This window comes from Neoarius graeffei, chromosome 25 (assembly GCF_027579695.1).
Source record: "Neoarius graeffei isolate fNeoGra1 chromosome 25, fNeoGra1.pri, whole genome shotgun sequence".
NCBI classification, from domain to species: domain Eukaryota; kingdom Metazoa; phylum Chordata; class Actinopteri; order Siluriformes; family Ariidae; genus Neoarius; species Neoarius graeffei.
In genome coordinates, this window is record NC_083593.1 from 59,211,686 (window position 1) to 59,224,572 (window position 12,887).

The 12,887-nt window shown below is 39.8% G+C and overlaps 1 protein-coding gene across 1 annotated transcript; it reads left to right on the forward strand.

Moving 5' to 3' along the window:
* The first annotated feature begins 3,829 nt into the window (after positions 1–3,829).
* Positions 3,830–11,894, forward strand: LOC132873264 (cytolytic toxin-alpha-like). The gene is made up of 6 exons (XM_060908623.1): positions 3,830–3,920; positions 4,813–6,566; positions 9,573–9,661; positions 9,820–10,018; positions 11,478–11,654; positions 11,745–11,894. The coding sequence occupies exons 1-6, from the start codon at positions 3,830–3,832 to the stop codon at positions 11,892–11,894; spliced, it is 2,460 nt and encodes an 819-aa protein (XP_060764606.1).
* Positions 11,895–12,887: the final 993 nt, after the last annotated feature.

Consider the following 12,887-nt stretch of genomic DNA (forward strand, 5'->3'; position numbering starts at 1 on the left):
TATAACTGTATCCAGGAGGACTCGCTTCATTTAATGCTATATATTCATTTGGCTTAATCCATGTTTCTGTTAAACACAGTACATTAAACTCCTGATCAGTAATGAGTTCATTAACCATTAGCGCTTTAGATGTAAGAGATCTAATATTTAATAGCCCCACCTTTAGATCAAAGGTGCTGGCAGCAGCTGTACAGTCAGTATGATCTAATTTTATATTGATTAGGTTACTGGAACAAACTCTCTGAATATTTCTACCTTTTTGTTGAGCTCGGGGAACAGACACAGTCTCGATGTAGTGGACCCTGAGTGACGACTCTGTGCAGCTAGCAGACAGTCGGTTTAGCCTGTTCGTCTGCTCCCTGGCCTTGGCTCTGGATTGTCAGAAATTAACTAGGCCTGTTCTGAGACTATGACCTATGCTGCAGGAAATGAGAGCAGCACCTTCCCGAGTGGGATGGATACCGTCCCGCCCTAACAGGCCAGCAGTGCCCTCAAAATTAGCCCAATTATCTATAAAGCCCACACTGTTTTCAGAGCACCACCTGGACAGCCAGCAGTTCAGCGACCATAACCTGCTGTAAGCTACATCGCCACGCCGCATTGGGATGGGGCCAGAGCATACTACAGCATCGGACATCGCCTTCGCTAATTTAAACACCTCTACAAAGTTACTCTTAGTAACCTCAGACTGACGAAGGCGTATATCATTAGCTCCTGCATGGATAACTATCTTTGAGAACCTATGCTTGCCTAGGACCCTAAGATTACCTGCTATGTCCGGCGCCCTGGCTCCCGGTATACACCTGACTAAAGCTGCTGGTGCCCCTAAAGGCTGAGCTAATTTCACGTGCCGTATGATAGAGTCCCCTATAACCAGAGCTCTTTCAGGTTTCTCAGTGGGTGCATCACTAAGGAGAGCAAACCTGTTCGACACGTGACGCGGAGAGGAGTGGTGCTCCCGTGGGCGAGCCTCAGCGGTAGCTTTGGCTCTACGCTTATGCCGCCGAGCCGTCACCCATTCGCCCCGCTGTAAGGGCTCTAATGCCGGAGTTGGGGGATTGCTAACTCCACCTAGGGCGTCCAGACTTTCCCTAACAGAAACTACACTGTTCTCACGCTCACTAACCTGCTCTAAAGCCTGGACACGCGCTTCTAGCACTGAAATCTTCTCCGTCAGAGAGCTAACTAATCTGCACTTATCACAAGTAAAGCTAATAGAGCTATCGCTAGTGACGGAGGAAGAATGACTAAACATCCTGCACTCAGCACACTGAACAGGCTGAAGGTGTGCCATGATGAAAAGATTCACGTACCTTAAATGAAGATCTGTTGATATTAAAGCAGATCAGATGGCCTCCGCTTGTGGAGGAGAAAAAAAGAAAGCTTCCGGTCACGGGGTTCTTCCGAAAAAAGAAAGAGAAAAAACCGGAAAAAAAAAAACCGGAAAAAGGAAAGCGAAAGTGAAAAGTACAAAAATGAAAGCGACACTACCTTGTGATAGTACGTTGCTGTTGTAGACACTTATTTTTCCAACTCATAATCGCTCATGTAGAGCATAGCGCCACCTACTGACATGGGAAAAACCAAAAAATTTATTCTTCAAAAATCTATATCTCATCTTCTATTTACTCAATTGTCATCAAACTTCATACGCAAACTCTTCATAGCTCACCTGACATATACGCCAAATTTTGTGCACTTTCGCCACTGGGGGCGCTATTTTTGGGCAAAATATCCAATCTTTCCTCAAATTTGGTCAAACTTCACGGCCACCCTCTTACTACCTCCCATGTCATGTATACCACATTTTGGGAATTTTCGACCATGGGGGGCGCTGTTTTTGGCCGACGCAATTGCTCCAAAACGGGTTTTTGGTAAATAATTCCATAATGCTTTTCCTTCACACCACTACCTTGTGATAGTACATTGCTGTTGTAGACACTTATTTTTCCAACTCATAATCGCTCATGTAGAGCATAGCGCCACCTACTGACATGGGAAAAACCAAAAATTTTATTCTTCAAAAATCTATATCTCATCTTCTATTTACTCAATTGTCATCTAACTTCATACGCAAACTCTTCATAGCTCACCTGACATTTACGGATATTGCAGCTTCTGATTTGTCAATCTTGGCAAGCAAACTCTTTACAAGACCCTTATTGGGGCGCTTGCCATGGTCGACATCGCACGAAATTTGGCTCCTTTTTCTTAGACTGCCACCGCTACTGAGAACCAGAAGCCCAGATCCAGGCGGGCCTCAGGGCCTCTATAGCGCCCCCTAACGTGTTGTGATTTTTGCCTCTCGCATTAAGGTGCCTGCTTGGCATACTGTCGCCATTGTGGGAGTACTGTCTCTTGCCGCAGAAGCTGTGGAAGGTATTTCGCGGGGACGCATGCCCCCGCCCCCCTTGGCCGCTGGCGCGAGGGCCCGTCGAGGCCGCTTGCGGCTTTAATTATCTATTCCTCCTTTTTCAATATAATTCTATTCATTCATTTATTATTATTATTATTATTATTATTATTATTATTATTATTATAAGTAGTAGTAATGTGATTTATGAATTTATCTTTATATCTGTCTATCTTTAAATATGTCTGTACATGATTTTGACAACACAAACTTTTGGTTGTCAATAAAGCCTTTGAAATTGCAACACAACAACAACAACAACGAAACTGAGTGTAGTTTTTGCCCATGAGATTGCCAGATTTTTCTTGTCTGTAGCTTTTGGGGAAACAGTTTTGCATTTAAAACAAGCACTTACCAAGCCTACAGTTAATTTAGAGGTCTGAATGTGTGAAATTTCAACATGAACTACTCACTATATGCAGTGAGCCCATTATAACCATAACCCTTATTGCTCAAATTATAAAAGCACATTTAATAAATTTGATCTTTCATATTCTCTGATGCCTTTTTTACTCTTCATCTTAACAACATTTGCCTTTAAAATTCACATACTTGTTTTCCTATTGAGCCTTAAACTTCACTCACATTAATAATCATAAACTAATGTTGTGTGAAACTATACATTGCGCCCTTAGTATTATAAGATTTGAAATTTATAATACTAAGGGCATGATATGTCTGAGAGAAGCAATCACATAATTTTCAACATGATGGTGGACCAACCCCATTCTGTTCCAACTTAATAATTACCTGGTTATTTTCCTAAAGTGGTTGTGAATTAGATGTAATTAATTTTTTTTCTTCACCAAGTTGGCTATAAATATCTGACAAAGTAAGAGAAGAGGAAGCTTGCTCAGACTGGCAACAATAAATCTCACATTTATCTGTCGCTGTGTTCTGGAGAAAACTTCTAGACAAGGTAAGAATATTGCAGCTTCTATTATAACTAGTACTGCTGCTACTACTATTGCTGTTACTGCAGCTATTTATATTATTTTTACTATTATTATTAACACACTTGATAAAAGGACTATTATAATTGTAGTTCCTACAATAATTGCAAATTCACCCATTTGTTACTTTTTTTTGGCTCCATACTCCAGCAATATGGATTTGAATCTAGGGTTTAGGTTTTGCGAAGTTGGTATGTTCACAGTGAGAAAATTTCTCCATCTGGGTAGATGTTACAGTACCTTCTTATTTTTTCTCTCAATACTGTATTCTTTTCTTAAAGATATTTTTTGGCCTTTTTTCACCTTTATTGGATAGAACAGTGTAGAGACAGGAAATGAGCAGGAAAGAGACACAGGGAGGGATCAGGAAATGACCTCAGGTCGGAATCGAACCCAGGATTTATGGTATGGCGCCTTAGCCACCTGAGCCATGATGCCCCATGCTGTATTCTTTTCAACAGTTATGGAGTCCAAAACCATTGAGATGGCGGCTCTAGGAAGAGCTCTGCATCCTGGCACACTGTATGACTGCCGCAGCGATGCTTTAATTCCAGGTAAAAATTTCGCAACACAAATTTTTAATTGCAAGGTTTTATTTCACTGGATTCATCTTCTGGGATTAAATTAAATAACTATTACCCAAATTAATGTATAATTAATGAAGCTATGTACTTGGCAATGAGATTTTGTGGTGAATGTAGTGCATTAAGTTGTGGAAAAAAACAATGCAGTGTCAGAGGTACAAGTACTGCTTGGACAGTTGAGCTCAAGATGTGTGTGCAGCGTGAAGTTTGTTGACAACAGGGGAAAGTCTCAGCTATTCACGCAGTGTATGTTCTACCCATTTGACCCTGATAAATGCACACAGTAAACTCTGAATGCCATTCAAGGACCTTACTTATGTATTGAACATGTAAATATGGCAATTCCTGTTAATTTTAAAAATGTTTTGCTCATGCAGTTCCTCAGTATCTTAATTGGAGACAATACCTCTCAAAGACCACACATCATAAGACATGTTTATAATCAGAATTTATGAATGAACACTGCTTAAAGTGAGTTGTAACAATGTCACTTTATCAGATTATTCATTAAATGATGAGCATGATTTTGTTCATTGGAGAAAGTAATGAAATAACAGCCAATTTAAAGCAAAAATGTATAAAACAACACAATGGCCATGGACCCACAAGTTAATTAAAACTGGCACGCTCAGACAAATAAACTGTACCAAGGATTTTGTTTCAATCATCTGAATGGACCACCCAGAAAATTTGGTCTAGGCCCTGTACAGCACTAGGCTGAAAATTCCAGTAACTAACGAGTAACTATTGATGTAACATTTTAACTGAAATTGGCATGTTGGAATAATGTTTAGAGCTAAGAGTTTTGATTGTTGCGCAGTTTATGACAGAAGTATCAGTTGTAGTCTCTCGCTCATTTCAGGTATTTCTCTATGGGATAATGAAACAATAAAGAAGGGTTTGGATTCACGTCGACAGCCCAAGACAGATCTGAATTTCAGTGCTTCCGATTCTCTGAATGAGAAAGCAAAACTCCTAGAAGTGAGTGCCTCCCTTCAAGCTAGTTTCCTGGGTGGTTTAGTGGAAGTTGGAGGCGCAGCCAGGTACATGCGCGATAACAAATCCTCAGCACATCAGAGCCGAGTTTCTCTGCAGTTCAGCCAGACAACAAAATTCGAACAACTTACTATGGACCAGATGGGCAATATCAAATATCCTGAAGTGTTTGTGGATGGAAGCGCTACACATGTTGTTACTGCTGTACTGTATGGAGGTCAAGCTTTCATGGTGTTCGATCTAACAGCCAATGAGAATGAGGATAAAGAAGAAATTGAGGGAAATCTAAATGTAATGATCCAAAACATACCTTCACTTTCCATTGAGGGAGCAGGAGCTCTAACCATGAGTGAATCAGAAAAGAAATTAGCGGAGTCTATCAATTGTACATTTTATGGTGACTATGAACTTGAAGAGAGCCCCACCACATACATGGAGGCCCTCGAGCTGTACAGGAAGCTTCCGTCTATCCTGAGGGAGAGGGAGAATGACGCAGTACCAATGAAGGTTTGGCTTTATCCCCTTGCATATTTGAGTACAAAAGCAGCTACACTGGAGAGAGAAATTCACAAGACACTGATCACTAAAACAGAAACTCTATTGGAGGAACTGGGAAACGCAGAGATTCAATGTAATGACCTGATTACAAACACAACAGTAAGTAATTTCCAGGATGTGAAACTAAGACTGAAGACGTTTCAGGATTGTCTAAAAGACTACAAGGCGATGTTCCTAAAAGCACTGCGTAGGCTGATTCCTGCTATTCGGGGTGGAACGGAACAGGAACAGGCACTAGCAGACATCATAACCATCCATGAGAAGTCTCCCTTTAGAGAGGAGAAGCTGAACCAGTGGCTTGAGTACAGAAAGGGTGAAGTAAATCTGCTTAATCTCTATATTCAGCAACTGAGTGGTGTCCCTGTGATAAAATACTCGGCCCTCAACAACATTCTCTTTAATCCCAGTGTCGATACTGTGGTGTGCTTCTGCTTTACCTCTCTGACAGATGAAGACCCATATTTGTCAATTCTAAATACCTTTATGAATGTGGATGTGTTTGAAAAACTGTCAGCAATTCCAGAGTCAGCTGACCAAGACATGAAGGTCTGGTTCCAGAAACCTGAAGTAATTGAGAATATAAAAGATAAGCTTTTTCTCTTCAAAGGTTTTTCCCTGGCTAATAAAGATGAGAAAAAAAGCAGGTTTGTCATCGTCTCTGTCTCCGACCCCTCCAATCCTGGAATCTCCATCCGCCTTTACAAGAAAGGGACAATGGTGGACAACGCATTTCAACCCGTGTCCAAACCTCCTGCACCCAAGGTGGACGTCCAGGATATAAATATAACCTTGAAGCTGCAGAAGTCCCCGACTGGATCAACAGTGCGGTTCAGAGTGGAATACAGGGCAGTACGTGCCACTGATTCAGAAACTGATGTGGAAAAATGGGAAGTCACAGAGACTCCAGATGCACAGGAAAACTTTATACTGACTGGACTTGAGCTAGCAAAGCAATACAGGATTCGGTACAGAGCTATTAGTGATGTTGGAGCGAGTGAAGCCAGCGACTCTGTCCTGTTCTCTGCTCATGGAAAATATAAAGTATCCGTGAGCAAGCCGTGGGTCAGTTAACTTTTCACATTTCTACTAATTTCTTTTCACATGTGCAATACTTTTGACTCCATATATTTTCAGCCTTAATGTAGTACAGCTGGCTAAGAGTGGATGAAAAAAAAGACTAAGTATAATAAGTTTTGACCACAATTGGCCTGCATAGCATTTCATGCAATTGTCTGAAGCACTCTCCATATCACATTGAAATAGATCTCTCATAGCTTGCTGCTCAGAAGAGGTGACGTTAGCTATCTACGTGTAGAACTAGCTCTCACTATAAATTCAGTACGTATGTAGTTGCAAACTCTGATGTGAACTTCTCATCAATCATTTTTCATGCAGGTTTTTACAACAGTACTTTTACAACCAACACCAACACAAAACACAACTTCGGGTTGACTGACCTCTTTTGTCCGCAACTGTAATGAAGTAGCCTAATCAGCCCAGATTATACCAGGCATCATTTTGTCAATGAAAAATTTGATAAGTATTCGTTGACAGTCTTTTATCCATCCATTATCCATAACCGCTTATCCTGTGCAGGGTCACAGGCTGGAGCCTATCCCAGCTGACTCTGGGTGAGAGGCGAGGTACACCCTGGACAAGTCACCAGGTCATCGCACAGCTGACACATAGAGACACACAACCATTCACACTCACAACTACAGTCAATTTAGAGCCACCAATTATCCTAACCTGCATGCCTTTGGGGGAAACCGGAGCACCCGGAGGAAACCCACACAGACACGGGGAGAACATGCAAACTCCACACAGAAAGGCCCCCGTTGGCCACTGGGCTTGAACCCAGAACCTTCTTGCTGTGAGGCGACAGTGCTAACCACTACACCACCGTGCCACCATGCAGTCTTTTATTTCATGACGAAGTTGTAATTACAATGTAAATGAAAAACATGTTTGACAAAAAAAAAATTATGGCAAAATCTCTATTCATTCTGCCCTGATGAGTAAAGATGAGACAAATTAGGGTTAGGGTTAGGGTTAGGCAGACAACTGAACTTATTTCTCAAGGGAATTTTTACAGCCAGGAGAAATATCCTTCAGCAAAATCCATTACAGTATGTCACCCTCCCTGTTTCATGTTCAAAGTTGGAAAGCGAGGAAATCTGGTTCTCTAGGCTCGCTTGCTTAGCTTCTTGCTCAGGTAAATACTGACTAAAACAAAACAAGAAAAAAAGACTAAAATGTGACTAAAATATAACTACAATTTTCAGTAAGTGATGAAGACTAAAATTAATTCAAAATTATTGTCAAAACTAACACTGAATTAAAGCAGTAGAATTTTTTTCATCCGTATTCTGACACGTAAATTTGCCTTGTGCTTATGGTCACTGATCATTTTACCCTACCACCATAGGTCACTTTGCAGACGTGCAGTTACTGACTGTAGCCCATCTGTTTGGCTCACAATTTTGTTCCCTACAGAATTGGCTAATGTTTTCTTTCATTACTCAACTGAGACACAAAGTGCTGAGTAGCTTGAGCACATCACAATGGAGTCCTTCAACCATCAAGCCAGTGGTTAAGCATCTAGCCAACAACCTTGTAAGTAACAACTTCCACAGTCAGGCTCAAGAATGCAGTCAACTCAGAAATTTTAATATTTGTACATTATATCAGTATCTGTAAAAGCACATTTTCCACTACTGTGACACAGCAGGAGCTTGTGAATGTAGATCTTACTCGGCACTCCTGTTTGTGCTAGTGAAGAATTCAGATTAGTCATATATACAATAAGTTAGGCACCACCAAAATGGCTAATTTATATTTACTGCAGTCTTGATTTTTGACAGTTGGCATGCATGATGCAGAGCTGTTTGGGTACAGCTATAAGTCAAGTCAAGTTTGTTTGTATAGCACTTTTAACAATAGACATTGTCCCAAAGCAGCTTTACAGAATCTGAATGACCCAAGACATGAGCCAATTTTATCCCTAATCTATCCCCAATGAGCAAGCCCATGGCGACGGTGGCAAGGAAAACTCCCTCAGACAACACGAGGAAGAAACCTCGAGAGGAACCAGACCCAAAAGAAAACCCATCCTCACCTGGACAACAACAGACAGCATGACTATAACATTAACAGTTTTAACATGAAGTCAGTTTCGTTGATGTTATAAACTCTTCACTGATGGAAACTTGAGTGCAAAACTGTTCATGACAACCGCAGTCCTAAAGTTAGCAAGTCAACTGTAGTCCTCAGCCATAAAAGCATTACTGTAAGAGTCCAGAGCGTCCTCCAAGTGTGACTTTCAACTGTCCACATGGGGCCGTCCTCCATAGGAACGATGTGATGAGACTCCAACCAGACACAGGGCACCAGGATGGATCAGGCAGGTCCGAGGAGCAGAAGAGGTTCAGCGTCTCGATCTCAGGACCGACATGTAACTCAGAATTGGGGGGGGGGGGGAGAAAACACAGGTTGTTAGGTATGCCCAATGTCACCTGAATAAGTAGGAACAGTATACATATTGCACTGAGTACAAGCAGGGACTCCGGCAACTAACTATGACAGCATAACTAAAAGGGGAGAGCCAGAAGGTAACACAGGCATGAGGGGCCCCGGGACATAAAGCAGCAGCCACTACACCGTCAACAAACTCGAGTGAGCAAGCGAGTGGGAACTGACAGCATCCATACAGTATAAGCAGTTTGATTGACATCTAAATTGGCAGGTAAAGATCAAAGCTAATCAAATTGACCAATGCAAGTAAAACAACGGGGTCCGTAGCAAAAAAGGAGAGAGATAAAATTTGTGCACAGAGTGTGTGTTGTGGTGTGGTATTTGTAGAGAGTTCATTGATTGTGAATGGGAGGCAACTGTGGTGGGTTAGTAGGAAGGAGACAGTGAATAAATTCTTGAGTGGAATGTGTTGGTGAAGTGACACTGACTCCTGGAGCTGTGGATCCAGGGTAGTGGTGGATTTTTTTTTTTGTATTTCTTTTTTTATAATAACATTAACACTCAGTGGAGGTCATTTGCATATTCTCCCCACAGGAAATTCCATATCAGGCTGAAATCTCTAGTGGGATGAAAGCAGGAAGAGCTTTTCACTTCAAAGGGGTTCTTCCTGAAGATTCATACAGGTATGCATTTATGCCATTAACCACTTAAAATAAAATGAATCATCATGTGTCCTGCAGTGAGAAGTATGGAATCCCATGGGCAAATACAGAATCTCAATATTGATTGATGAGCTCAATTTTCCTCTCTTGTAAAGCAACATTTTCCCCCTTTTACACAGCTTTAACATTATGTTCAAGACTGGGAAGGGGGATGATGATGACATTGCTTACTACCTGAGGGTATACCCTGAGGTGCTTTCAAATCAGAGAATAATCATTGATGGAAACCATGACAAACAAGGATCGGTTTTTGGATGTCCCCTTCTCAAAGGATCAGCATTTGACATCTTCATTGTCATTGGAAAGGAAGGCTATGTGGTATAGTGATAATGAATAAATGAATTAACAATACATTGACAGCAGTAATGTAAGGTTTAACACAATATTTGTTTGCTTTCCAGGTATATTTGAATGGCTGGAGATATAGCACATTTAAACACTATATACCAGTGGAAAGACTGAATGCATTGAAAATTGAGGGCGATATCATTGTGAACAGTCTTGGTTACATTCCAGTAAGCTCTAGTTTCTTTCTTTCTTTCTTTCTTTCTTTCTTTCTTTCTTTCTTTCTTTCTTTCTTTCTTTCTTTCTTTCTTTCTTTCTTTCTTTCTTTTTCAAATAACTTGTACAGCAATTTGTAAGACAGGGAAAGACAAAAGGGTGGAAACCAAAACCTAGTTAAGTATTGGAGAGATCCTTTGTATAATTCTAATTTATAAGCATTCTTCTTACCTTCTAAGGACTGGACCTTATATGCTTTTGGGAGGCAAAAAAGCTCTGCTCCCTCGCGTTGGGAACTTTCGAAAAACCAGTCAGATGGGACAGAACCCATCTGCAAACCTGTGAGTAATGAAGTTTGAAAAGTAGTTTAAAATGAAATGTTAAATAAATTTGAAAGCTATATTTATCCAATAATAGCATTAACTATAAACAATACTATAAAACAATTCATAGTTTTAAGATATTATGACCAAATATTTGCAATGGCCCACATGAACAATGTTTATGACCCTGACAGAACCAACCCTATTTGAGTCAAATTCCTGGAGGACTGAAATATGGATTGGGATTGTTCTTCCAAGGGGTGGTTCCTTCAGATGGCAGCGGGTATGATTTTATAATACTGCACACACTACACCTTCATGGTAGCACAGTTAGCATGATACCAGGATGAAATATAAGACTTCAAATATATTCAAAAGTACTGTTCAAAAGTCTTAGGCACTGATCATAATATTAAATAATGAAACAGAAAATTAATTTAATACTGATGCTTTCTACATAAAAGTACAATAAAGAGCAGCAAACATTAAAAAAAGTCAACATTTGGTGTAATTTTAAGTAATGCACTGATGGTCTCAGGTACACTGTGTGCAGTTTTATGAGGAAATTAGCTGAGAAGTTTTTCTAAGCATGATAGAGAATCTTCCATGGTTCTTCTGGAGACTTTGACTCTCACCTTTGCTTTTGTTTTTGCATCTCTGACAGACTTCATTATGCTTTTTTTCCCCCTCTAAGAATTCTATTAAATAATGTTATTTACTTTAATGACATGCAAACTTTTTTTCTGTAACATTTAATTTTTTTTGTTGGAAAATTAATATTTGGGAATCTAAAATGTTGTTACTGTCCAATAAAACAGAAATTAAAAAAATAAACATCTAAGACAAAATTTGTCTTAAAAACATTTAGGTTACCCAAGACTTTTGCACAGTACTGGATTTTTTTTTTCATCTAAATATTTTATATCCCTTTTAGATTTGAAATAAATTACAAGACTGGGCCAAATGATGGTGATGACATCGCTTTCCAGTTTAGGCCTGAGCTAAAGGCTGTGGTTTGTAACAGTTGCAAGAATGGAAAGTGGGAGGATAAAGAATCAAAAGAGGAGGCGCTGTTTGCCGAAGGAGAAATCTTTGACATCATCATGATTATTACCCAAAATGCATATGAGGTGAGATGTTGGAAAAAGTGAAACAAGTGAATCATCAGCTGTAAATGGAGTAAATAAGGTTATAATAAATTGTTTCCTGTATTTGTTCAGGTTACTGTCAATGGCCGTGAGTTCTGTAAATTTGAACATCGTATACCAGTGGACAAAGTGTCCACACTTCAAATACGTGGAGATGTCCTCATGAACACCTGTGCCATTATACATGTAAGTCATTGGCATGTGAACAAGGAGAAAAAATAAACCCTTCAGATAAAAATTACCATCACAGGTTATGTATAATAATAATAATAATAATAATAATAATAATAATAATAATAATAACAACAGTTGTTAAACATCATGTGCTTAATTCTATTCATTAGCACGAAAGGTCTGTATAATTTTGTCCAATTTCCTTTTTTTTTTTTTTTTGCCGTGTGTGTGTGTGGGGGGGGAGGCACTGTGGTGCCATGCTTAGCTTAGCACTGTTGCCTCACAACGAGAAGGTTCTGGGGTCTTTCTGTGTGGAGTTTGCATGTTCGTGCCTGTGTGGGTTTCCTCTGGGTGCTCCGGTTTCCTCCCACAGTCCAAAGACATGTAGATTAGGTCAACTGGCTACTCTAAATTGCCCGTAGGTGTGAATGTGAGTATGAATGGTTGTTCATGTCTGTGTTAGCCTTGTGATAGATTGGTGACGTGCCCAGAGTGAACCCCACCTATCGTCTGAACTCGGCTGGGATTGGCTCCAGCTTCCCCCACAACCCTGACGGATGTATAGATAATGGATGGATAGATGTTTCACCCCCAGCTATTAAAGTTGATTTTGAAATATATAAGCATTGGGGTAAAATAATCAAATTAATAAATAAATACATACACACATACATCTTATATATACAGTCCCCTTTCTTGGGCTTAATCCTAGAGTAGATATTCAGAACTATTAATTATCTAAACAGTCAATCTAATAAGGGCAAAACGAGAAACACCTGTCAGTCACATGTTCCAATATTTTTCATCACTTGAAAAATTGGTGGGTTCAAAGTAAAGTTACCATGTTCTAACGTGTTTACCACATCTAGGTTTAAATATTGTAATTGTACATGGAAATGTAATTGTACATGGAAATGAAAGCTGAAATTCTGATCTAACGTTGCATATTCATCTTTTGATCTTAAATCCAAATGTTAAATACTATTATTATATAATCTTTTTTTCTACTAGGTGGACAAATTTAATCTGACATGTGACCTC